Below are 22,657 nucleotides of genomic sequence, written 5' to 3'. Positions count from 1 at the left end.
CCTTTTCCTAAGAGAAGGGACCTCAAAAATCGATTCATTTTCAGCTTTAGAGTGTAATTATGCATAGCGCTATCAGCTGAAATGACGCCATCTGGCTATGCCAGTCTCTCTTTTGAGGGTCGAACGGCCACACACACACACACACAAAATAAATGAAACGAATTCAATCTGACTGTGCCATCAACGCCCTATCAAAATTCACGCTCAGTTGGCTTCTTTCGTATACCATCCATAGCATCAAAAGAAAACAAAACCCAATGGAAAAGAGGGGATGGATAAATAATCGGTGATTACCTGGTCGGGTTTCAATCCGGGTGGAACCCACGTGTACTCCTCGAGAGCGCAACCCGAATCGTCGTCCGATTGGGAGTGTCGCAAAACGTCTGTGGCCAGACCACCCAGCTGATGATGATGATGGGAATGAGGAGGATGAAGATGGCCAGCGTGCGCGTGATTGTGCTGCTGCTGCGATGATGATGATGATGACGGCAGCGGATGAAACAAGCCAGAGGCTCCTCGGCCCACCACCAGCTTGTCCGACGACGAATTGGCCAGCAGTTGCGCCGTTTCGGACGATTGCGACGTCAACGATTGCGGCGACGGTTGCTGGTACGGCGCGTAACCGGGCCGCTGTTGCTGATGTTGCGGCGGTGGATTGTAGCCGTTTGCAACCGTGCCTCCAGCTGGATACGCACGTTGTTCTTGATGATCTTCTCGCGGACATTTGCAGTTACGACACACTTTTCTATTTTTTTTTTTTTTAATAAAAAAAAAAGAGAGATGAAAATTAGCATAATTAACGGAAAAAGCGCAAAAAATAATGCAAAACTTTTTTAATTCGCGTTCCACTTTTTTTTTTTTTTTGAATTTCAATTTGTGATGCAAATTCGAATAAGGTTGACGAGAGCAAAAAGAAAAATGATTAGAAGATGAAATAAAATGAAGGACTTTAGTTGCGTGGTCGATTGCGAACGGGCAAAGTGGCGCTGGAATGAAAAACCACCACCACCACAGCCGATTTCGGGAGTGCTGGAGGTGGGAGGCTGAGCTCAAAGAGACACACGGGGCATTCGCGCCGGTGTTTGATTACTAGTCTTCATTCAAAAGAAAACAAAAAAAAAACGCGTAGAATCAATCAAACGGAATTTTCTACATTGCCATGATGTTGTGGCTTGGCTTTGGCTCCTTACACCGAAGCGAGGCAGCTAATGGCGGAATGAGGCAACATTAAAAATCAAAGGTAAATTTATTTTATTTTATTTTATTTTTTTAAAGTTTCTTCATTTGCATTCCACATTCTACACAAAAAAAAACGGCTTCCTTTTTTTCCTCATCATCATCACGATTCTTGGCCATCCGCTACGCAGAATAGAACAACAACCGGTCGGGATGAAATGTTTTTCTCCTTCTCTTCGGTTTGCTATACATCATAAATGTTGTACACCCCGGACGGAATTTTCAATTAATAAAAACCCGACAAAAATGAAAAAGAAACGAAGCAAAAAATAAATAAATAAATAAATAAATAAAGTCCAATTTCTTTTCTCTTTCTTGTTGTTTTGCCCGTCGAAACGTTAGGACTCGCATTATGCAAACGAGGTACGCAACGGATCAAATAGTTTGATGGTGAAATGTCTCGAGTCTGAAAATAAAATTAAGATGCAACCGTCGACGACCAGTGTGCGCTACTTACGTAAACTAAATTCCTTTGTCATTTGTTTTCTCCCCACCCCCCCCCCACTTTTTTTTTAACATCTCAACTCACTTAATTAAAACAGCAAAAAAAAAGTGGATTGCCTTTTTTTTTTGTTTGTTGCGTGGGGGATGTCAACCAATAAAAAAAAAAAAAAATTGAAATTCTTGGTCGACAACATTCAAAACTTTCCAACCATTATCTTATCTCTTTTTAATGATATAAATAATAATACTCATAAAAATAGAGAGAAAAGAGTAGTAGACAAACTCGTTGCTGGTCCTGACGCACCTCAAGTCTTTTCCCCTCTTTCTCCTTTTAATAATACAAACACGAGTGCTGCACATTGTTTATCGTTTCCGGGGGGGTCTAACTCGTCATCGTGGGTATTTTTTTTTGTTGTGTGTTTTCTTACACAAGAAAAAAAAAAAACCTGAAAAGAAATAAGGAAACAAAAAAAAAAAAAAAAACCGCCGCTGACGGATCATGTAACAAGTGGAGACACCTGATCAAGGCGCCCACCTCTATAGAGTTCTTCTGCGTTCTACTCAACAGCGTCCCATCTCCAATTACTGTTTACCTCCGACGAGTTCAAGTTAGTCCCTTTTTCTTTTTATTTTACATTTTAGATATTGTCGAAGAAAACAAACGATAAGGGTTTACCTATATCTTCTTTCAAACATTTTTTTTTTGTGTGTGTAAAGGCAGACTATCGTGCTGAGCCCTCCGGTGCTTGATTCTCCCTCCATCTTGTTTGATATTAAAAAGTCATTTTTCTGTGTGTGTGTGTGTGTGAGCTTCCTCCTATCTATCAGATAAGAAGTGGGGGGGATAGTCGGTTAGAAATGGATTCCTCAACAACAGAGCAGACACACACACCTGATCTTCTATTCATGGCATTTCCATAAATCGGTAGGAAAGAAAACTAAAAGAAGATGAGTTGTATTGAGCTATGCATTTCTTCTGCGGTGAAAACATAAATAATCAAGAAATAAATAAGAAGAAAAAAAAAAACAAAAAACAAAAAACAAAAGAAAGAAGGGCAAAGTCAAAGATTCTTTTCTCCAATTGGATGGAAAAAGAGGCGCATTTTTTGGAGGGGTTTCCAGGTATATTGTGCTTGTATGTATATATGTATATGTACGTGTGATGACTAGCTACTGATCGATTATTCCGACTCGGATGATGGATTCGTTTCAGCCCGTTTCAGGCCGCCAGCTGCACAACACGACTGCTTTACACTATACCCAAAACTGCCTATAGAAGACTCGAGACAGAATCGTTCTACATGCACCAAATCAAAAGCTGCGGGGCCAAGAGAGGCCATTTTTTGATAGACAGGTGGGCCAGGCTGATTCTTTTTCTTTTTGTGGTAAATAATAATAAAAAAAAAACCCCAAACGAAAGAGAAGAAGAATAAAGAGCAAAGAGAAAAAGAGAGGGGAGTTCTCATTATTTTTATATGTGCCAAGACTTTTCGGTGAGTGAACGGAAGGAGACGTCGTTGTGTCGTTTCTGCGGTCGCAAATGACGGCGGAATAATAATAAAAAAAACAAAAGAAAAAGGAAGTTTTACACGAACGAGCGCGTATCCACCTGGCGTCGTCGTCCTTGAACTAAAAAAAAAAAGACACCGACTTCATCCGCACACGCTATTCAACTCTGGGTGCTTTGCAAACAATAGCAAAGCCATCAAACAGCACGAGGAGCCTCTTTGATTGCAAGTTCAGAGAAAAAAAGACAATCGGAAGCCAAATCAATTCAAACTACACCTTACATAGCAATAAACTTATTTAAAAAAAAAAAAAACCAAACTACACGAGAAGGTCGAAATGCAGGTAATACACGACTACATCAGGTATAGACTCGTGTAGTACAACTACATTTTTTTTCTCTCTATCGTTTTTGTTCTAAACCATTTTCAATACACCCGGTTTTACCTCTCTATATCTTTAGTGTCCATCTTGTCGACGCTGGTTGGATGGCCTCAAAGTAGTCGGAGATTGGCCGTCATAAAAGCAAGAAGAGCGCAACAAAACCGGAGATCAATGGTGGCGGGGGGGGGGGGAAGAGAAATTGAAATAAGCAGAACGAGAAAGACGACAAACCAAGATGGACTATGTCGACCTTTTCAGGAAGAAATGCTTCAGGTCGGGGTGAAAATGTGGTTTACGACGCATCCACAAAACGGCTTTCAAGAAGAAGAAAAAGTGCACTCAAGTCGTATAAATGTATTTTAAAAAAAAAGAAAAAAGAAAACGGGAGACTAGAAGATGGTGGTTCTCGGTCACAAGAATGACCTTTTCCACCTCCCAGGCAGCCAGGCTCTTTTCCTTGTGAATCTCTTGTTTGTTCTTATCTGTTTTGCCGTCAGTTTCGGACGCGTCCATACCAGACAAAAAGATTTTGAAAACTGGACAAAACAGGTGAGCAAGTTCGAAAAAAAAAAAAAAAAACAACAAAAAACACGTTAGCGTCGCAGGATTAAATTATGTGCAGATCTGGTTTTGTTTCCCCCCCCCCCCATTTATCTCGCAACGGCAGTACATTAATAACGCTTCGTTTCTTCATTGCCTTTGATTTCAAACTTGACTCGTTTCTTCTTTGCTTAGCGACTGCGTTATTTCTTTTTCTTTTTTCTTTTTTTTGAAAGACATATTTGGTTCAGTTGCCCAGTCATTACAGAAAACGACACCCAGGCGCTCGTCCCCGGACACTCTACAAGTCCGTCGGAACCAGTTTCTTTCTTTCCTTTTTACATTTCTTATTGCCTTATCCAGCGTTAAAACAAAAAATGAAGCGGTTTGTCGGGTTGAACATTGAACGCATTTAAAAATCAAGACATGAGGAATTAAAAATCCCCTCTCAAAAAAAAAAAAAAACATTCGTCGCTCTGACTCTTGTGATATTTTGTTTTCCTCCTTTTCTATTTGTTTGGTATTTCGTTTTGGGTTATCCTGCGTTTCGAACGCACACACACCTAAACATATTTTGATGGCGCATAGCCGAAAACGGTCGTTAAAACAAAAGAAAAAAGAATACGAGGCAAGTTTTAGCTGCCGTGCTTCTCTTTTACTTGGCTTTCATTATCGTCTCGAAAAGGCAATCAACCAAAGCGGAGGTCGCGCACCATCCGACACAAGACAGTTACAGTAAAGATGGAATATTTATATAGACTACTAACTACTACTACCACTACCACTACTGCTAGAAGACTACGGCTGCGCCAACAAGGAGGAAAATATACAAATTTTTTAAAACAAATATTTGAAGGCGATGCTGCAACGGTAGAATTTTTGGGGTTGTTTTTTTTTTTTTTTTTTAAAGGTGGATGCTTCAAAGTTGACGACCTGCTAATTATTCCTGCCACATTTATTTCCGTCTCGTTTTCGAAAACGGCCCGACTTCTTTTGTTGTCAGAATAAGGTGATGCGTGCGTTCGAGAAATGTTTCAAACGACTCACGAGAGAGTTGCATCTTTTATATTTCTCCCTTTCAAAGAAGAAAAATAAAAAAAAATGTTTCTCGATTGCCCGCCACCTATAGCATCGAAGAGGCCATTTTTTTTTTTTTGAATGACTGAGGGAGAAAGAAAGATGGAAGGGAAAGAAAAAAGACTTTTTCATGTTTTATGGCTCAGCACCTTTAGCCATAGGGAACTGAGTCTTCATTCCATCGGACCAGAAAATTCTCGGGAAAGCAGACGAAGTGAAAAAAAAAAAAAAAATCATGGCCGCCATACAGCAGTCGCGTCAGGCGTATTTAAAAATAAAAAATGTGTAAAAATAAAAAAAAAATAGGAAAAGAGGAATCGATCAAAAAGAAAAAAAAAAAAAAGCCCCGATTTGGAAGAAACCAATCAAGTAGTGAAAACCTTCGAAAATACGAATACTCCAACCTCCCTCCATTTGTCTCCTTACCTGTCCCTTTCCCTCTCTCCTCCTTCTTTAACTATAAACAAAGAGTATAAATAAAATAAATAAATAAATCCAAGATCACTAACAACATTTAAAAAATCGCTAACTTTCTTTTGAAACTCGTTTTTTCTTTGGTTTAAATCCGGTATTTCTCCCCCCCCCCTCCTTTTAAAATAATTACCAACAAAAATGTAAAGAAAAAAAAAGGACATCAACACGCAGCCCGTGGGCAGGTAACCACACGAGAAAGAAAGAGATTCATTCAGTAGCAGTTTGGCGCAATAGAAATGTCACTCGAATTATGCACGCCATTTCTGCTCCAATTCGTACGTTGACTCTCTACTCCATTTTTCCACTGCAATTTCCATACGCCGGAGAAGGGAAGGGGTAAGGAATGAAACAAAACGAAAAAAGGGCAGCAGCAACTAGAAAGTGAAGCAGCAATTCTTCTTCTTTCCTTGTGCACGCAAATGAGATTTGAACGAGATGTTAATCGACGAGTATAGAAACGACTCGTCTACAACCATATAATTGAACTTCGTTGAGGGTCTGTCGACAAAGAGAGGGAGAGAAGAGGAGGCAAATGATTGGGGCAGCGAAGACATCGACTTACTCCGAAGTGTGGAAACACGGCGCAGTGTTAAACGAGGACGAACTGAGGGCGGCGTCGTCGTCGTCAACACCGCCGGCATCGCTGTGCTGATTGTCGTCGTTACAACACGACGAAGACGGCGAATGGGTCGCTTGCGTCACAGTCGACCTGAGCGTCGTCAAATTCTTTTTGCGGCCGTACAATTGTCTGTAATATTTCTGCTGATCGCCGTAGACCCAACAGACTTTCCACCACTGACGGTGCGCCAACAGGTGGGCAAGAGGTTTGTGCATCTGCAGCAGCGTTCCTCCGCTAGTGCCGCCATCTTTCCTGTGGCTCGCACCGGAAGCCGACGAACCGTCTTCCGCTGGCGAAACGGTCGATACTTTAGCGACGACGGCAGCGCTGCCGCCCGCCAATCCGCCGTTGGCGCACTTTGCATTCGTCGTCACTTCCATTTGATATTTGAACACTTTGAGAAATACGAAACAAACCTATTTATTGATTTTCCACACGCTTTTTATTTGAGGCTACTACACTTGCACACTTTGCTTGATCAGCCGAAGAACGGACGAGCGTTCATCCGGCATCGTTACACGTGAACACGCTATCCAAATGGAGCCGAAACAAAACGATCAAGTAATATCCGTTTGGGGGGTTGTTTTTTTTTAACACTTTGGCTTCGATTGATTACAACAACCTTTTTTTATTTTTCGTTGTTTTTGTGTGAATGAAGCGAAGAAGAAGAAGAAGGAAACACACAAAAAAAAAATAAAAATAAAATAAATTAAATGTTGATGTAGCGGCGATGCTATCACCACGGCGGTTGCCTTTCGACTGAATATAGGCGCGTGTGTTTCTTCTTACCTTTCGTCAAGGTCCCTCCCACCTTCCTTTTTTACCTCTCTCTTTCTTTCTCGATTCTACCTTACCACCTCCACCTATCTAGTCTCTCTCTCTCTCTCTTTTCGATTTCCCCTATCTTTTTAAATTCCCCTCCAGCAGAGCAGCAGCAACTCTCGTCTTACCTGTCCTTCTTTCGTTTTTCTTTTTTTTTTCAAGAGGAACTCGCACCTGAGCGTTCCCAACTTGTTTCTTCCTTTTTTCTTCTTCTTCCACTACTAGTGCTACCCAAAAAACAAAAAAAACGAGGGGAAGAGGAAAAATAATAGTCGGCTCATTTCCGAAACTATTTCGAGAAAAGCTTTTGACAAGTCACACAACTCTTTCCTTGTTCTAAATTTCTGCATTTTTTTTTTCTTTTCTTTCCCTTTAAAAAAACAATCATAATAATAAATAAATAAATAAAAATAAATCGATAGAAATATGTGCACCCGTTCAGCTGTGACAACAAACAGGAAAAAGGGAGGGAAAAAAAACTAACGCAAAATAATGAGTTCAAATTTAAGGTAGGAGACGGCACACGCTCACGCAGTCCAAATATCACCGTCCATCTTAGTCATTTGTTTTTTTCCTTCCTTCCTCTCGTTTCTCTTTTTTAAAAAAATGAAATATGCTCGCGCGATTTCAACAAATTTTTTTTTCCTCTTTCTCAACAACAAACTCGTCCTCAGGCCATTTTTTTCCCTTCAGGTTGGGCACATAAGACTGGACCCCAAAGTACTATAAGAAGAGCTCCCGACCCGCCGGCCAGTTATTATTTCCAGGGCTGTCCATTTTTTTTTTTTCCCTTCTCGTTTGGGTGTTCATATTCAAGGGCTTTTTACATAGGTATATCTATCCAATTTTTTTTTTTTTTTGTGTGTGTGTGTGTATCTTGCATGATACACTATTACTTGTTGCCCCCCCAGCCTTCTTTCCCACTCCCCCAATTTTTTTTTTTTTTTGTACGAAACATCTACGAACGCCATAAGGCCATTTATGTGTTACCTAAGCACTACCATTTTTTTGTGTTTTAAAGCCTCTGGTTTTGGTTTGTATGCAAAGACCCCGACGGTGCAACTGGAATAAAAAAAAAAAATTGACGAATCAAAATTGGCGTAGTACCCCCCCGCTTTTTTTTTCTTCCGTTAAACTTCTTGAGCCATTTCTCTGATTGTAAATTGCGTCGAAAAGAACAGAAGAGAAAATATCTTCACAAATTTTTGTGTTTTAGAAATGGTTCGTTTGCGTCGGCATTTAGAAAAATGGGGGAGCGTTCGGCAGCGGCGGCGCGTATAGTAAATACGTTACATATAAATATAAATATAAAAAAGAACCCATTAAAGAATGAAAAAAATATAAAAATATAAAAATAAAATAAATAAATAAAATGAAAATAAAAGAAAAAGGAAACAGAAAAAGAAAATGCGTGTGACGGAACTAATGAGCCGCGCGCCCGGTCGATTAATTACAGGTGGACGCTAAGGTTTTTTTTTTTTTATATATTTTATGTTCTCTTTCTTTCGTCTTCTGCCATTGCATTCCCATCTTTAAAAAAAAAAAAGATTTTAGATACGTAATAGTGTACGTATGCAACCACTGCTATATCGTTTCCTCTCTCTCTCTCTCTCTCGCCATTGAAATGTGATTTAAAAAATAAAAATAATACCGCCGTCTTATTACCTTTTACGTTTGAACCAGTGCGTATCTAATGCCTCCGACCTCACCAATCCCTTAATGCCCCCCCCCCATTCTCTTACCTCACCACTACTATCTATCCACCTGATAAGTTAGTTTTTTTTTTCTCTTTTTCTCCTCAAAAAAAAAAATGCCCTTTAGCTCAAGCGAAATGGTTATTCTCTTTCTCTCTCTCCATCCATCTCTCTCTCTCTCTCATCGTTCAAAAAACAAGCGGCCAGAGAGAGAGAGGCAATTGGGCGTGGAAAATGTGAACCTCCCAGTTTTCTCTCTCTCCCATTTCCTACAGATGAAAACCCCCCCCAACTTTTAATTTTTTTTATGAAAAAAAATAAAAAAGAAAGAAAAAATCTTGATGAAGTCAAAAAGTTTGTAAAGTTGAAGAAGAAGAAGAAGAAGAAGAAAAAAAAAGGATGAGCTTTTGAGCAGCTACGTCAAACCCATTGGGCGCCGAGAGCGTCATCGTGACGTGTGTTATTTGTTCCAGATAGGCAACAGGGCCGTATCACAAAAGCAAACGACCTGCTGGATAACGAAAAATAATAAAAACAAAAAAAAAAAAACCTGTTTCTTTCGCCTTTTAATCTTACCAAGTGATTGAATATACAATCCAGCAAGATACAGAGTGTTTCTTCCAAGACGGCAAAGAAAACGAGAACCCTGTCAACTTTAGACGAGCGGTAAAAAAGAAAGCAAACGACACGAGAAATGTTGATAAAAAAAAAAAGAAAAGAAAAGAAAGACGGGGTCATCTTTTGTGTGTCAGGTGACACACAATGCAGGACAGCAAAATATATATAAAGACGTTAAAAAAAATGTCGTTTGATTTCCTTGTTTGACGACCTTTTTTTGTGTGTGTGTGCATTAGTTATTCAGTTAACCTTATAACCTCTTACCAGGATATCAGACTTGTTTAGCTGTACCTTACAACGTTACGTTATCGACCATGCGCGTACGTAAGAGACACTGAAAAGACCGCGAGCTTACAGTCAGTTTGGCCTTTGATGGATGAAAGCCGAAACGTGACCCGACATCATCATCATCGTCAGAAGGACGGTCTCCTCTTTCGAATGGTCCTTCTCCTTTCGACGACTATAGACTGCGCCTATTCGTGTGATGGCATTGTCAAATACGCTGCAGCCTTGCGGCATCAATCGATTGATGCGTCGTGTCGCAGCGACGATAGAGTCATCCCCATCATGCGGATGAATGCAAGAATGTGTGGCTGACAGTCATCGATGGCCACCAGTCGTCTTCCAAGAAAGCCTCACACGTAGACGTAGACGTTCTTTTTTGAAAGACGCGCGAAAAAAAATGAAAAGAATAAGCCGCTTTTGTTACGTTCCCCCGTCAGCAGCCCACGAATTCAATAAGGAAAAAAAGAAAAGAAAAAGAACGATGGAACAAAATAAACAAGACAAAATAATAATAATAAAAAAAAAATTCACACACACGTGTGGCATTTAAAATGGGATAACAAAAAAAAAACTGAAAAAAGTAAAATCGTGATTTATCGTGAAAAGGCAACAATTGGACGCGGCTGAGAAGATGTCCGTATGGTGACGGATGTAACACCGGCAAAGAAGAAGAAGAAGAAAAAAAAAAAAGAAACAGGTGGGGAAAAAAATTTTTTAAATGAATATTTATGAAAAAAAAAAATGAAATTTCTTTTGTCGCTTCCATTCGTCGCGTTCAATCAATGGTGTAGTACGATTTTTGTTTGAATTATTCAACCCGCCAAAAAAAAAAAACCACAACCATTTCCATTTTTTCTTTTTTTTTTTTTGCTAAGCTTGTCACGATAAAGTTGCCATCACGCTACCAGCATTTTTCCTTTTTTTCTTTTTGTCAAAAGAAAATTGGCTTGAAAAAAAAAAAGAAAAGTGAAGTCGGTGCTATGAATAAAGACGGGAAAAAGTTCACGCTCGTTTACGCGCTTGTCGCTTTAGTTAAACACAGTCATCAATGCGAAACTGTTTTGGGTGGACAGCGGACGACGTTGTTGTCGTTTATCCCCCCTCCCCTTCCCAACCAAGTCAATGATGAAAATGGATTGTCTTTTCGCTTTTTTGTCTCTCTGATTTTCTCTCACCTCAATGATATATTTAAAAAAAAAAAAAAAAAGCTACGCGTCTCGTTTGTTTAGAAAATATTATAAAAAAAAAATAATAGTTTTTTTCCTCCTGTCAATTTATTATTGTTATAATCCTTACAAGGAGAAAAATGAATGAGACGCCGCGGGGATGGCGTTGCGACCAATCACGCTACACAAACTGATCGTCACTGGCTGCGACTTCTCGCGTGCCATAAAAATAAATCAAGATTCAAAACGCAAAAGAAAACGAAAAATCAAACAAAATTGGAAATGGAAAATGATAACAAGTGTGAAAAGCGATGACCAATCGACAGAACGATCATCGATATGATCAACACGTTGGACAGGAATAAAGAAGAAAACATTGGTTTCGAAAATTAAATAAAAAAAAAATATATAAAAAGAAGAAGAAAGTGTCGTGTATTTTCTTTTTCGAGAAATGGGGAGATCCTCGCGCCCCGTAGCGTTTTCGGCGTGACACCATCGTTTTCTATTTGATTTATTCTTTGCCCTCCGTTCCCAAAGAAAAAAAAATGCGTTTTTAAATCTTTTCCCTGTCCTATTCGCTTTTTTCCCCACCGATGGGCTTTAATGCGCATTCTTTTTCCTTCCTTCACGCTCGGTTATACACGCCGCCGTCGCGCATCGTCTTCATTAGCCGCGTCCGACCGCGCGCTGACATGATCCCCTCCATCCCCCTTTTGCCAAGCTCCTTCAACGAATTTCTTTCATCACCTTTCTCACCTCCATCTCTCTCTCTCTCTCTTTCTCCCTTTTTTTTTCTCCCTGTTGATTTCTTAAATAGCCGAGGCTGGGCTATGCATAGGACACATCAACGCGCACACACATACACACACAAAATAACAACAAAGAAAAATGACAGGTCTAACAAAAAAAAAAAAAAAGAACGTGGTTGTAACAGCACAAGTCCTTGAGGTGACTGTCAACCCTTTTTTTTTTTTTTTTCTACTATTCAATTTCATTCTTCAGTTGGTTTTCTTCTTAACGAGTCGCAAAAAGAAGAAGAGAAACGGTATCGACCATTTCTGCCATCTAGCGGTGAAAAATACAAGCTGCTGTCTTTTGGCGAAACAGGTTCGTCGAAATGGACGTGACAATCGCAATCAAAAAGTAGGACGCAAAATAAAAATGTGTCTTAATTTTCTCTTTTTTTTTTATTAGATTGTCCGATTATGGAGAATTGAAGCTAGTTCAAAGACCCATTTATCGCAAGTGTTGCGACGTTTGCCAGGAGACAACAATAGAACGTCGACGTCAGCAAGATTGAAAAATGCTGATTCCGTCAAGATTCATATTCGAAACTTTTGCCTCCCGTCTCTTTGTCATGTCTAGCCCATGTTTGCTCTTCCGCCGAGAGCCATTTTATTTATTTATTTCCTCAAATTTTATCGATTCAAAACAAAATATAGATCGAAGCTAGTCCCCCCCCCTTTTTCATGGCCTGCCCGCTTCTGCGTATTCAAGTAAAAAAGAAAAAAACCGCCAGGGTTACAATTGAATTGGCGAAGACGTACCAACAAAATTATACCGAAAAATAAAACAAAAAAACAAAAAAACAATTAATAAATAAATATTTTTAATCGAAAGAAAATAAAAGGGAAAACTCAGTGCTACTGTCGATTTTGATTGAAACACGGGATCGGCCGTTCGGAAGCGGAAGGTCGCCGGATTACGGCATTGGGGATAGCAGCAGGGGGAAAAAGACTATGGGAGTGTGTACGTAATGTGATGAATTATTCAAAAAGAGCAACTGGAGGGAGAGGAAGGGGGGGGGGAGAAAGAGGTGGGAAAGATTGCGTCTAGCGTCTGAAAGAAATATCCAACGCTTGGCTGGATTTCTGGATAACATCCAAACAGAATCGACCCCAAAGGCGAACAAAAAATAAATAAAAGGGAAGGAAATTTTATTTCGTCTTCAACTCGATCTGATGAAAAAGAAAACAGATGGGGCATGCACACAGAACTCCAGGAAGACGAAGAAGAAGAAGAAAAAACAAAACAAAAGACTAGTTCTCTATCCCCCCCCTCTTTTTATACCCTCGTTGTGATTGAAAAATACAAGAGCAGACTCGATGACGTCAAATCGGAAGAGGATGATGACAACAAAGACAACGGCGGGAATGAGGGAAATTTAAATGCGATTGGAACCCGTTGTTTGATTAGAGTGGCGTGACGAAGAATTCAATGAACGCCCCGTTCCAGATCACAGTTTTTACTTAAAGAAACAGAAGAGAAAACAAAAACATCGTTGATACGTTCCCTCCCTTCGTCAACTATTCAGGCCTCTTTGAGTGGTCTGACTGCATTGTGTCCCCCCCCCCCCAAAAAAAAAAAAAACAAAAAATGTCATCTTTATTTGAGTCTAGTTTATTAGATTCGTTAAGACGACTGCATCCACGGCGAGGACATCACGACTATAGTAGAGACAAACAAGCTCTCCCAAAAGTGGAGAGTTTCAACTTCATTAGTCAAGCGCGTAGTGGATGGATATATATTCCAAGTCCCTTTTATGTACGCACAGTGCCTCATCTCGCTGTGCATTTACACGGCGGAAGTTATAATAGCAGTTAAGACCGAGTGCATCCCCCCAACTGTCTCTTTTCCCTTCCATTGTTTGGCGCTGCAGAGTTGAGTTGTGCTGGCACTTTGCTAATTGATTTATCATCGGCTACAACGCGCACAAATAACTCACGCGGCCGCTAGTTTCTAGACACACGCAGACGACACACATTGTTTCGATATTGCACCAAACTTGCAGCGCATATCAACTTTGGTGTGTGTGTGTGTGTGTGTGTGTGACGGCCAAAACGAAATATTTAACAGCAGAGACGAGTTCGAATGCGGACGAGGAAAGAAAAAGAAAAACGGATGATATCATCGCCATTGATTTGAAATCATTAAAGCTTTTGCTTCGTAATTTATTTTCTTGTTTAATAAAAAAAAAATGCTCGCAGGGGACTTGTGTCGTGACGATAACTCACAGTGGCTAAGAACTGTTTGATATGTAATCTCCCCCCAATATAAAATTTAAAAAAAAAGAAAAGAAAAACGTACATAATGACAGCCGCAGTATAAGAAAATGTTGATTTTCCCATCTCCCTTCCCCTTGTTCTAACGGACGTGCTGCAATCTCCTGTTAGATGAGTTGTTTCTTTGCAGAGACCGTTGGCTTATTGTAAGTTACGTTATATTTATGAATGACTGAATATCGAGAGAAAGATGAGGGGAAGAGGAGAGAAGCAACGAATGTATAAATCGTGACCGGACCTCAGACGATGACGGACGCCGCCAGAGGCTCAAGTGGAAATAAACATAAAGCCATCATCGTCGGCACTATGACATCATATAAATAAAATTTTAAAAAAACATATGGGAGAGAAGAGGGAAAAAAAAAAAAATAAAAAGATTTGAATATTTCTTCTTTTTGCTTTCCCTCCACGTCTAAAAATAAATAAATTGCAAAATTGTTTGACAGACCAACAAATTGACAAATAATACCAAGAAATCAAAATCCCACTTGTTTTTTATATAAGTATATATATACGAAAGAATCCAGAACGAATCAAATCTCTTCTTTTTATCGTTGATCAATCGATCGTTAAGCGGTTTTTCAAATATCCAAAGTTTTAAACGCAAAGCCTTTTTTTTTTCTCTTTTTTTTTATGACACAACATTCCAATATATCCGGGCCAATTACAACGCATTTCAAACTTTCTTTAAACGAAAAAAAAAAAATAATAATAATCAAATAAAAAATCCAAAAATCAAATAAAAAACGATAATATTCGGCTGTGTTGGAAAACGACGATGCGGGTACAGAATTCTGCACTTTTCAAAATCGATAAGCGAGCCCCGCGAAATAGAAAAATCGGGGCGTCTCAATCAAAACGTAACAAGATGGGGCGATAGAGACAATGATTAAGAGATGGCGCCATTGTCTGTTTTGTACATCACAATGGTGTGACAAGAACAAATAAGGGTGCCACGTATAACAGCGTCCTAATTTGTCCGAGTTAATAGCCAACCGTGTCATCGCCATTCGTCCTCCCCACTTTTGGAGCGAATGGGACGAATGGGACGAACGAACGATAGAAAAAAAAAGAAACAAAAAGAAAAGGAGAAAGGGCCAATTGATCGGAATAGCAAGTGGGGAACATAACAACTCCTTGAAAGGACACGAAATAAAACGGACGGGATACACTTAAGGGAGTCTCAGCGCCAATGTGTGACACTCGCTCCCGCGGGATCGTGTCGGACGTCAACAGCCAATTGCTTACAGCCGTAGACGTTGTACGCCGATGAGTCTATAATAAGAAGTAAACATTTTTGGAATGAAGTCAGAAAAGAAGCCGAGCCAAATATTCCCCCCATTCTTCCAAGTCAACGGCATCATTTGGTCTTTTGTCAGTTGAAAAATCGCCTCGCCAAATTTATAAAGAAGAAGAAAAAAAAAATAATAATAAAATAAAAAGTCGGCAGTGAACGCCATCTTGTGTTGCATATCTCAACAACAACAACAACAAAAAAACGGGGAAAAAACAAAACAAAACAAGTTCACGTTTCAAATTTTAAAAAAGGGGGGCGGGAGACACGTTCAAATTCATCAACGTCAAGAAAAATGCCAAATTTGAGAAAATTCGGAAAATGCCGTCCTATTGCACGAGATGGACGTGTTCCCATTTCTGAGACATGTTGCCAAATGGCTCGTTGCGCTCTTTTTGCAACGACGGCGATACAAAACAAACACGGTCTACATGCATTTCCCATTTGGAAAGTGCATTTCAAATTTGAAAAATGGCGAGAATTTTTGTACACGAAAACGATGAAGATGAAATGTTTCCTTCAACAACAAAAAAAAACGATGAAAAGATACAGACGGACGCCAAAAGCGAATAGACCAAGACATCCCCAAGTGCGTATCGAATCTCTTTCGAAAAAACAGAAAGAAAAAAAATGAGAAGTCGGATGTGACTGAAAAGTGCAACGCTGGCCGAAAACAGCTCGAGCGAAACTCGTTTGTCACGCACCAAAGATTTGGAACACACACACACACATAGAGAAGCAGAGGGGAGGAACGGGGAGTAACAACAAGAAATAAAAACCCACGTACGCGCGCACACAAACACGAAAATAACTGGAGAAAAAGAAAAACGCAAGAAACCATTTCTGGAATGCAAAGTCTCCAGCAGTTGGAAGACGATCCAAAAGTATTCGATTTTAATCATCAATGGATATGGTAAGGGGAGATCAAGACCTCGGCAGCACCGAGAGAATTCCGCAAACAGAAATTCAATTAATTTCACGTCAAACCCTCTCTAAAAATAAAAAATCAACAATTTCATTCTTTTTTATTTAATTTTTTTTCTGCTATAAAATAGAACAACGCCAAGAAAAAAAAAAAAAAAAATACCTTAGTGCAATCGGGGAGGAGGACTCGAGACGATCCATCAGTTGGAATCGTCACTCGAGAACAGAAAAAGAGCTCAGCCTCCCACCGCCCCCCGTTGGGTAATGCCATTCGTTGAAACACATTCAGTGAAGCGAGTCTCTCCCCCACCCCCTTCCCCAAAAATATCAAGAAAATAATAAAAAATAAATAAATAAAATAAATAAATAAAACACAAAAATCCTTTCATTCTTTTCTTTTTTTTTTTCTCCGTGTGAGCCCGAGTTCCAGTTCAATGTCTATTTGATACATTTCTTTCGGCTACGATTTCCGACATCGAAAATAGCTTCCGTTCCATCGCACTACACTTCCTTTTTCAATCAACAAACACAGTAATAGATTTAAAAAATTGTTTAAGACCCATTTTTTTGGTTTGTTTGTTTCATTTTTTCAATTGTAGGCATTTTTTTTGTTTTTTTGTTTTCTTTCGGTTCGTAATCGACATAATAGTCTGATCTACTACGAGTATCGAAACCATTTCTCTCTGCCTTTTATCATCATTTTTCTAGACTTGTGTCTGAGACCAAAGAAAAATAAATAAATACAAATAAAAGGGGGGGAGAAGGAAGTGTATGGTATAAATCATCCGGGCGGAACGAGTCCATCAGCCTTAGGAACGTGTTCGGTCATCATTTCACAGCCGCGCCACACACAACTGCCGCAATGATGACCAACCGACCGATCCACGACGCATTACAAAAGGAATTTGTTTTCCTTCCTTTCCTTTCTTTTCTTATTTATTTATATATACATTTTTTTTTTCTTACATCGAAACCAATTGAAAACATGTCATCAAAGTCTTGGCTGTAAATATCCAGCAGATGGCAGTCAATAAAAAATAAAACAAACAAACAAAAAACAACTTTGATACAGAAGTCAAACAGTTGAAAAAAATAAATAAATACATAAATAAATAAGAAAACAGGTTTAAGTCTATTCGGTGGTAACACAATAAAAAAAAATAAATAAATAAAAAATGCTACAGGAGCAAGTTGAAAAAAAAAAAAGCTGCATGCCGACCCGTTTGAGCGATGGAACTTGTCCATACCAATTGTCGGCATCCGGAGTAATATCAAAAGAAACGGCCAAACATGTCCGGGAAAGCCGATCGAACGACTCGACTTGTTCGATGGAAGAAAAGAGAGAGAGAAAAAAATAAAAAATAAAGGTGGGGGGGCAGACGAGACGGAATAATAGGGCCCCCGTGCAAAAGATATTAAGAGGAGGTGGATCGGAAAGAAGATGGGGCCTCTCGATAATCATCAGAAATCTTTTTATTTTTTATTTTTTTTTTTCTCTTCCATTGACAAGAGGGACACGCATTGACTGGTATATGAACGGCAGCAACGATTTGGCATGCGGCCATTTCTCTTGCAAACTCTTTCAATCTCAATCCTCCATCCCGAAACGTCTTTCTGCTCATCCAAAAGTCGACATCCATTGCTGATGCAATCGGATCGATTGTCGCCCACTCGACTCGCAGTCCATTTCTCTATCGATATTACATTTTTTTTTTCTTCTTCTTCTTCTTCCTCTTTTTTTTTTTGTTGGCGTACCACTCTTCAATCATCTTTCTTTACGCGGAAATCGATAGCGCATTAAAAAGAAGAAAAAAAAAAGCCCTTCATCCAACAAACTTGTCTCCTTTCTGTTTACTATCTACTAAATGCCGTCCGTAAAGTTTGGTGAACCCATCTGCCGTTAGATGGCAGCAGTTAACATTTTTTTTTATTCCCAATTTTTATGCATTTGCCTGTCTAGCGAAAAATTGTCTGATCAGCTCAATTCGTTTTCGTTTGGATGCGCGGTACTCAACAGACAAACAAAAAAAAAAACGCCGTCATTAAAAAGCTTTTATTTTTAAAACTTCAAATAAAAATTTTAAAAAACGAAAAATTATGATCAACGCAAAAAGGAATGTCTAAACCAAACAACGTTAGTTAAAAAAGAAAAAAAGAAAAACCACGCGTGCGCTCGCAGAACGGTTTTGATCTTTTCTTTTTCGGTCGCTCAGTTACCAGACTTTAACACACAAAAGAAGGTTTTTAAGGGGGGGGGGGGGTATGGGTTGAGGCGGTGGGTGGTGGTGGAATAGAGAAACAACAAACCGGAAAGTGACGACGTTGGTTGGCTGCGGGTTTTGGATTACTACCGTGACGCGGTCATCATCCCGAGCCACCGTCCCTTATCCTTCGTCTTCTTCTTCTTCTTCTTCTTCTTTTGAAAATCTATTGTAGTCGGTGACGATGATCGCAGATGTGCGCGAGAGAACGGGCAAAGAAGAAGGGGGGGGGACGTAAAAAAACTAGTCTTGGCGAAGCCCTACGAAGAATGTTGCGTTTGTGTGAAATTGGGCAAGCAGATGATGGAGAAGAATAGAAATATCCAAGAGAAAAAGAAAACGGAACCAACCAGAAAAGTCAGTGGCTTTTGTGGCTGTCAAATGATGGATGACCAAAAGAAAACGAGGAATCGTCTGGTCTAAGAGTACGACATTGGAACGTGTACATCATAGAAATGTTGTTGGATGGCGATCAAGTTGGAAGCCGACCGAAGAGAGATTCAACGGGTTCTTCTTGTTCTCAACTAGATAGCGCATGTATATATTTATATTTATATATATATATATACCTCTTCTAATTCCTGCGCCGATGACAAGACGATCGACTGTAGCGGGGCGGATCGGCTCCCTTACAACTCAGAAACTTGCGGTTTGATCGATGAGCGACATGCTGTGACTACAAGATGCCCCTCTCTCTCTCTCTCAGCCACCCGGCCTGATACAAAAGCCATCGTGAGATTACAAGAAAAAACTTTGTTTTGTTTGTTTTGTTTTTTTTTTTTCCCATTTGAGATCGTAATATCGAAAGAATTCATCCGTAAAAATTAAAAAAAAAATCTAAAGATGAAAATACAAGACAAGAAATTGTCTTTATAACGGAGGAGAGTTGGATTCGAGAGCCGGGACAAGAGCCACTAGAAAAAATCACATTTTCCCGCACGACAGTGCGGGAATAACGACATTTTTTTTCTTTTCTTGCCCAACACCAGAGTCGGTTGTCTCCCACATTATTATTTACTGTAGAAAAAAAGATAATAATAATGCAGTTCAGGTGTACTGAAAAAGAATTGAAACAAAATCAGATCAAAACAAGGCCTCCGTTCTCTCTCATTTTTTTTTTTTTTTACTTTGAGGTGTTCACACGAGCGTGGGAAGACACCACGCCTAATAATATACAACAACAGACGATCAACTGTCCCTTTTTTCCCCCCCCTCCCTCCATCGTTTGACGACAGTGAAATCGTCTTTCACGAAATTAGGCTGCTGTTGATTCTCTCGACGTTTGGCGTCAAGGAAGGAATAACAAAAACATCACCGATAGACCAACAAGAGACAAAACACACACAAGTATAAATATAGAGAGAAGTTAAGAAAAAAAAAAAAAGAGGGGGGAGGGGGCGAGCGGTAGCTTTCAACATCTTCCCAGAATATCAAATGAGCAACAAACCGGCTAAAGGGGGACCCTGTTTTTATTTTAATTTTTTTTTTCAGCGTCAATGGCGAGCTCAAAGAAAAATAGTTTTTTTTTCTTTCCCGAAAAATAAAAAAAAAAATAAAACTTTTTTTTTGTTTGGTCTCTCCGACTTTGGAACATGTACACAAGCAGCGTTATCTTTTTTCTGTATTTTCAACCGTCATTAATTCTTAATCAGCAGCTGCCGAGTGTCGTGTTTACATCAATCTCGCATGGCACGCAGAGAGAAGAGAGACTAGTAAGATCAAGGCAACAAACAAGAAATAAAAAGAAACTTCTTTTTACGTTGACAAATAGTAGCCCCTCTTGTTCAATTTTCTTGAATTAACTCCAACCCCCCAACCCACCCCTCCTTTCTCCCCTGCCAAATAAGAATTCGAAAACGTCTGTGCGCGCAAGGCGAAAACGTTTGCGGCTGTCAACGCACCGATGATTTTGAACGAGGGGGCGCGTGTGTATGTGTGTATAAATAATACCGTGTATTTAAGGGCTAACCAGTTTTGTTATGTGTTGTGTATACAAAAAGAGAGAAAAAAAGTCAGTTTCAACATGTACACAGCATCCCCCCCCCCCAAGTCAAGAGTGGGGAAAGAAAGATTTCAAGACGAAGAGCAAAACGTGTATGTTTTGATGGCCACAAAGAAAATGTGTAGACATTCCGAAGGAGGATACACACAACCAAATGTAATGCGTTCCAGATGGACGCAAGAAACAAGTTCAAAAAGGCCCCCATCTGTCACAAATACTCCATGCACCGTCTCTCTCTCTTTCTCTCTCTGGCCTTAAAGAGAAAAAAGGGACCTTCTCTTTTTTTCCCCGATCAAGTTCGGGAATGTGTCGTCCATTAGTTTCTTCTTTTTCTTTTTTCCACGACGATGGACGTAAAAACAAACGCCACTCAACATTCCATCGGACAATTAACCTCGTTATCTCCGTCTCGATTCCGTTGGAGAATAACGACTCTTTTCTACTGACGAGAACAGTCAAAGAGGAGACCCCCCCCCTTCTCTTCAGCAAGTCTATATATAATAATCACCGTACTGTGTAAGGCACCACTGTCGTCATAAACCGCTAGTAAATAAACCGCAGCTGATCGTTTTATACTTTTTTTTCTTTCTCAAACAATCGCATGTAGGGCTCTACCGTTTCCCACCCGAAAAAAACAAAAATTAAAAAGAGGAGCGAAAGGGCAATCATTTTTTGTTCGACACGCTTTAACGCAACGCCAACCACTTTGGTGAGCAATAATGATGGCATTACCAACGGTTAGGGGCACCGCCCATATCCAAACAAATCATGTCGCCATTTATTCTTGGCTCGGCAAAAGAATATCAAGAGGGAGAAAAAAAAAATATATAAACATTTTCATTATCATTTTTTTCAATGTAGAAATGAATAAAGAAAAGAGAAAAAAAGAAAAATGCAACTTCAAATAGAAGGGCCTTTTCTATTTACAGGCTGTAACATTTTTCATCCGTCACTTGATAAGAGATCGCTACTAGGAAGCCGTGTAAGAATAGACGATCCATCATTCGTACACGACGCGGGGCAAAAAAAAAAAAATAATAAATATAAATAATAAATTTCTAGTCAAATAGAAGGCGAGGGGTAAATGCAAGAATAGTTTCTTTCCAACTCGGTGGCTTTTCGTGTAAGAAAAAAAAAATGGATTATACAAACAAGTGAAATATACTTTTTTTTTCTCTCTCATATTCGATCCAACCAGATATGGATTTATATGGGAAAAGAAAAAACTTCAAATTAAACGAATTCTTTATACAATGGCAGATTAGTTCCCTTTTTTTGCGGTGTAGGTCTCCTCCGAGGGATGGGTCGCCATTGTTGCTTAGTTAAATTTATAGTATACACAACAGTCTCGGCCAGCCGGCCAGTCCCCCCCCTTAAAAAAAAAAGGGCCATGAAAGGAACGGAAATATAAAAACAACAAAGATGGGAGAGATCTGCGTGTCTGGCGACAATCCCGCCGGATTGAGAAAGAGGCCTGGCTCGTGTTAGACGCAACAACCTCCCCCCCTCCCCATATACACTCTAGCATTTAGTTGCATGTATGTGCACGTGATGCGTCACATTGAAATGGAAGGGGGGAATCCTCTTAACGTGATTATAGATGTGCGCGCAATGGATAGGGAAAAAAAAGAAATTTATGATTGTGAGGGTTGGTCGTGTGGGTGACTTGAGTAAAAACGGCAAACCATTTGACTGGATGGGATAAATGCGGGATCGAAGGAAACAGAAAAGAGGGACGTGCCAGAAACGCAGCTTTCAGCATCTACAAAATCCTAAAAGGCTCTTCTCATTTTCTAGCCTTTTTCTTGCGCCCGTGTTATCTGGCGCCATCGATCCCACCCATCAGCCTCGACAGATTTATGATGTTTAAGCCTTTTTTTTTTTTTATTTTTTTATTTTTTTTCTTCTTTCCTCTATGCAAGACTGGACGCGTGTTGGAAGCCCGAAAAAAAAAATCCACATCCCCACATTTTAAAAGACGCGATAAAAAAAAAAAGAATAGATTAATTTTATTTTTCAAAACTTACCGCCAAAAGTGGGGTGCGTAGCCTGGGCAACGATCGCCGCCGCACTTGATGCAACGCTGAAGCGGGTCGTTTGGCGGTACATGTGCTGCCTCCGCTGCCATCTGCGTCGATATGGAAAAGAGAGAGAAACTTCATTACCAATTCATATTACACATGTACATTTTTTTTTTATATATATATGTATATTTTACTGTATACATCACTACGAGTAATATGCGACAT

The 22,657-nt window shown here is 39.6% G+C and overlaps 1 protein-coding gene across 2 annotated transcripts in view; it reads right to left on the bottom strand.

The window, feature by feature from the left end:
- LOC116930261 (protein prickle) overlaps positions 1 to 22,657 on the bottom strand; it is a 45,852-nt gene that overhangs the window by 12,616 nt on the left and 10,579 nt on the right. The window contains exons 2-3 of one of the 2 annotated variants that reach the window (XM_045174621.1): positions 22,436 to 22,536; positions 295 to 745 (exon numbers count right to left, since the gene is read on the bottom strand). In XM_045174621.1, the coding sequence (XP_045030556.1) occupies positions 295 to 745; positions 22,436 to 22,536 (552 nt within the window). Of the gene's footprint in view, positions 1 to 294; positions 746 to 6,223; positions 7,942 to 22,435; positions 22,537 to 22,657 lie in introns of those variants that run through there. The other variant, XM_045174620.1, reaches the window with a different exon arrangement.

This window comes from Daphnia magna, linkage group LG1 (genome assembly GCF_020631705.1).
Source record: "Daphnia magna isolate NIES linkage group LG1, ASM2063170v1.1, whole genome shotgun sequence".
Classification (NCBI taxonomy): Eukaryota; Metazoa; Arthropoda; class Branchiopoda; order Diplostraca; family Daphniidae; genus Daphnia; species Daphnia magna.
Note: the sequence above shows the minus strand (reverse complement) of the source record. Positions and strands in the feature narration are given on the sequence as shown.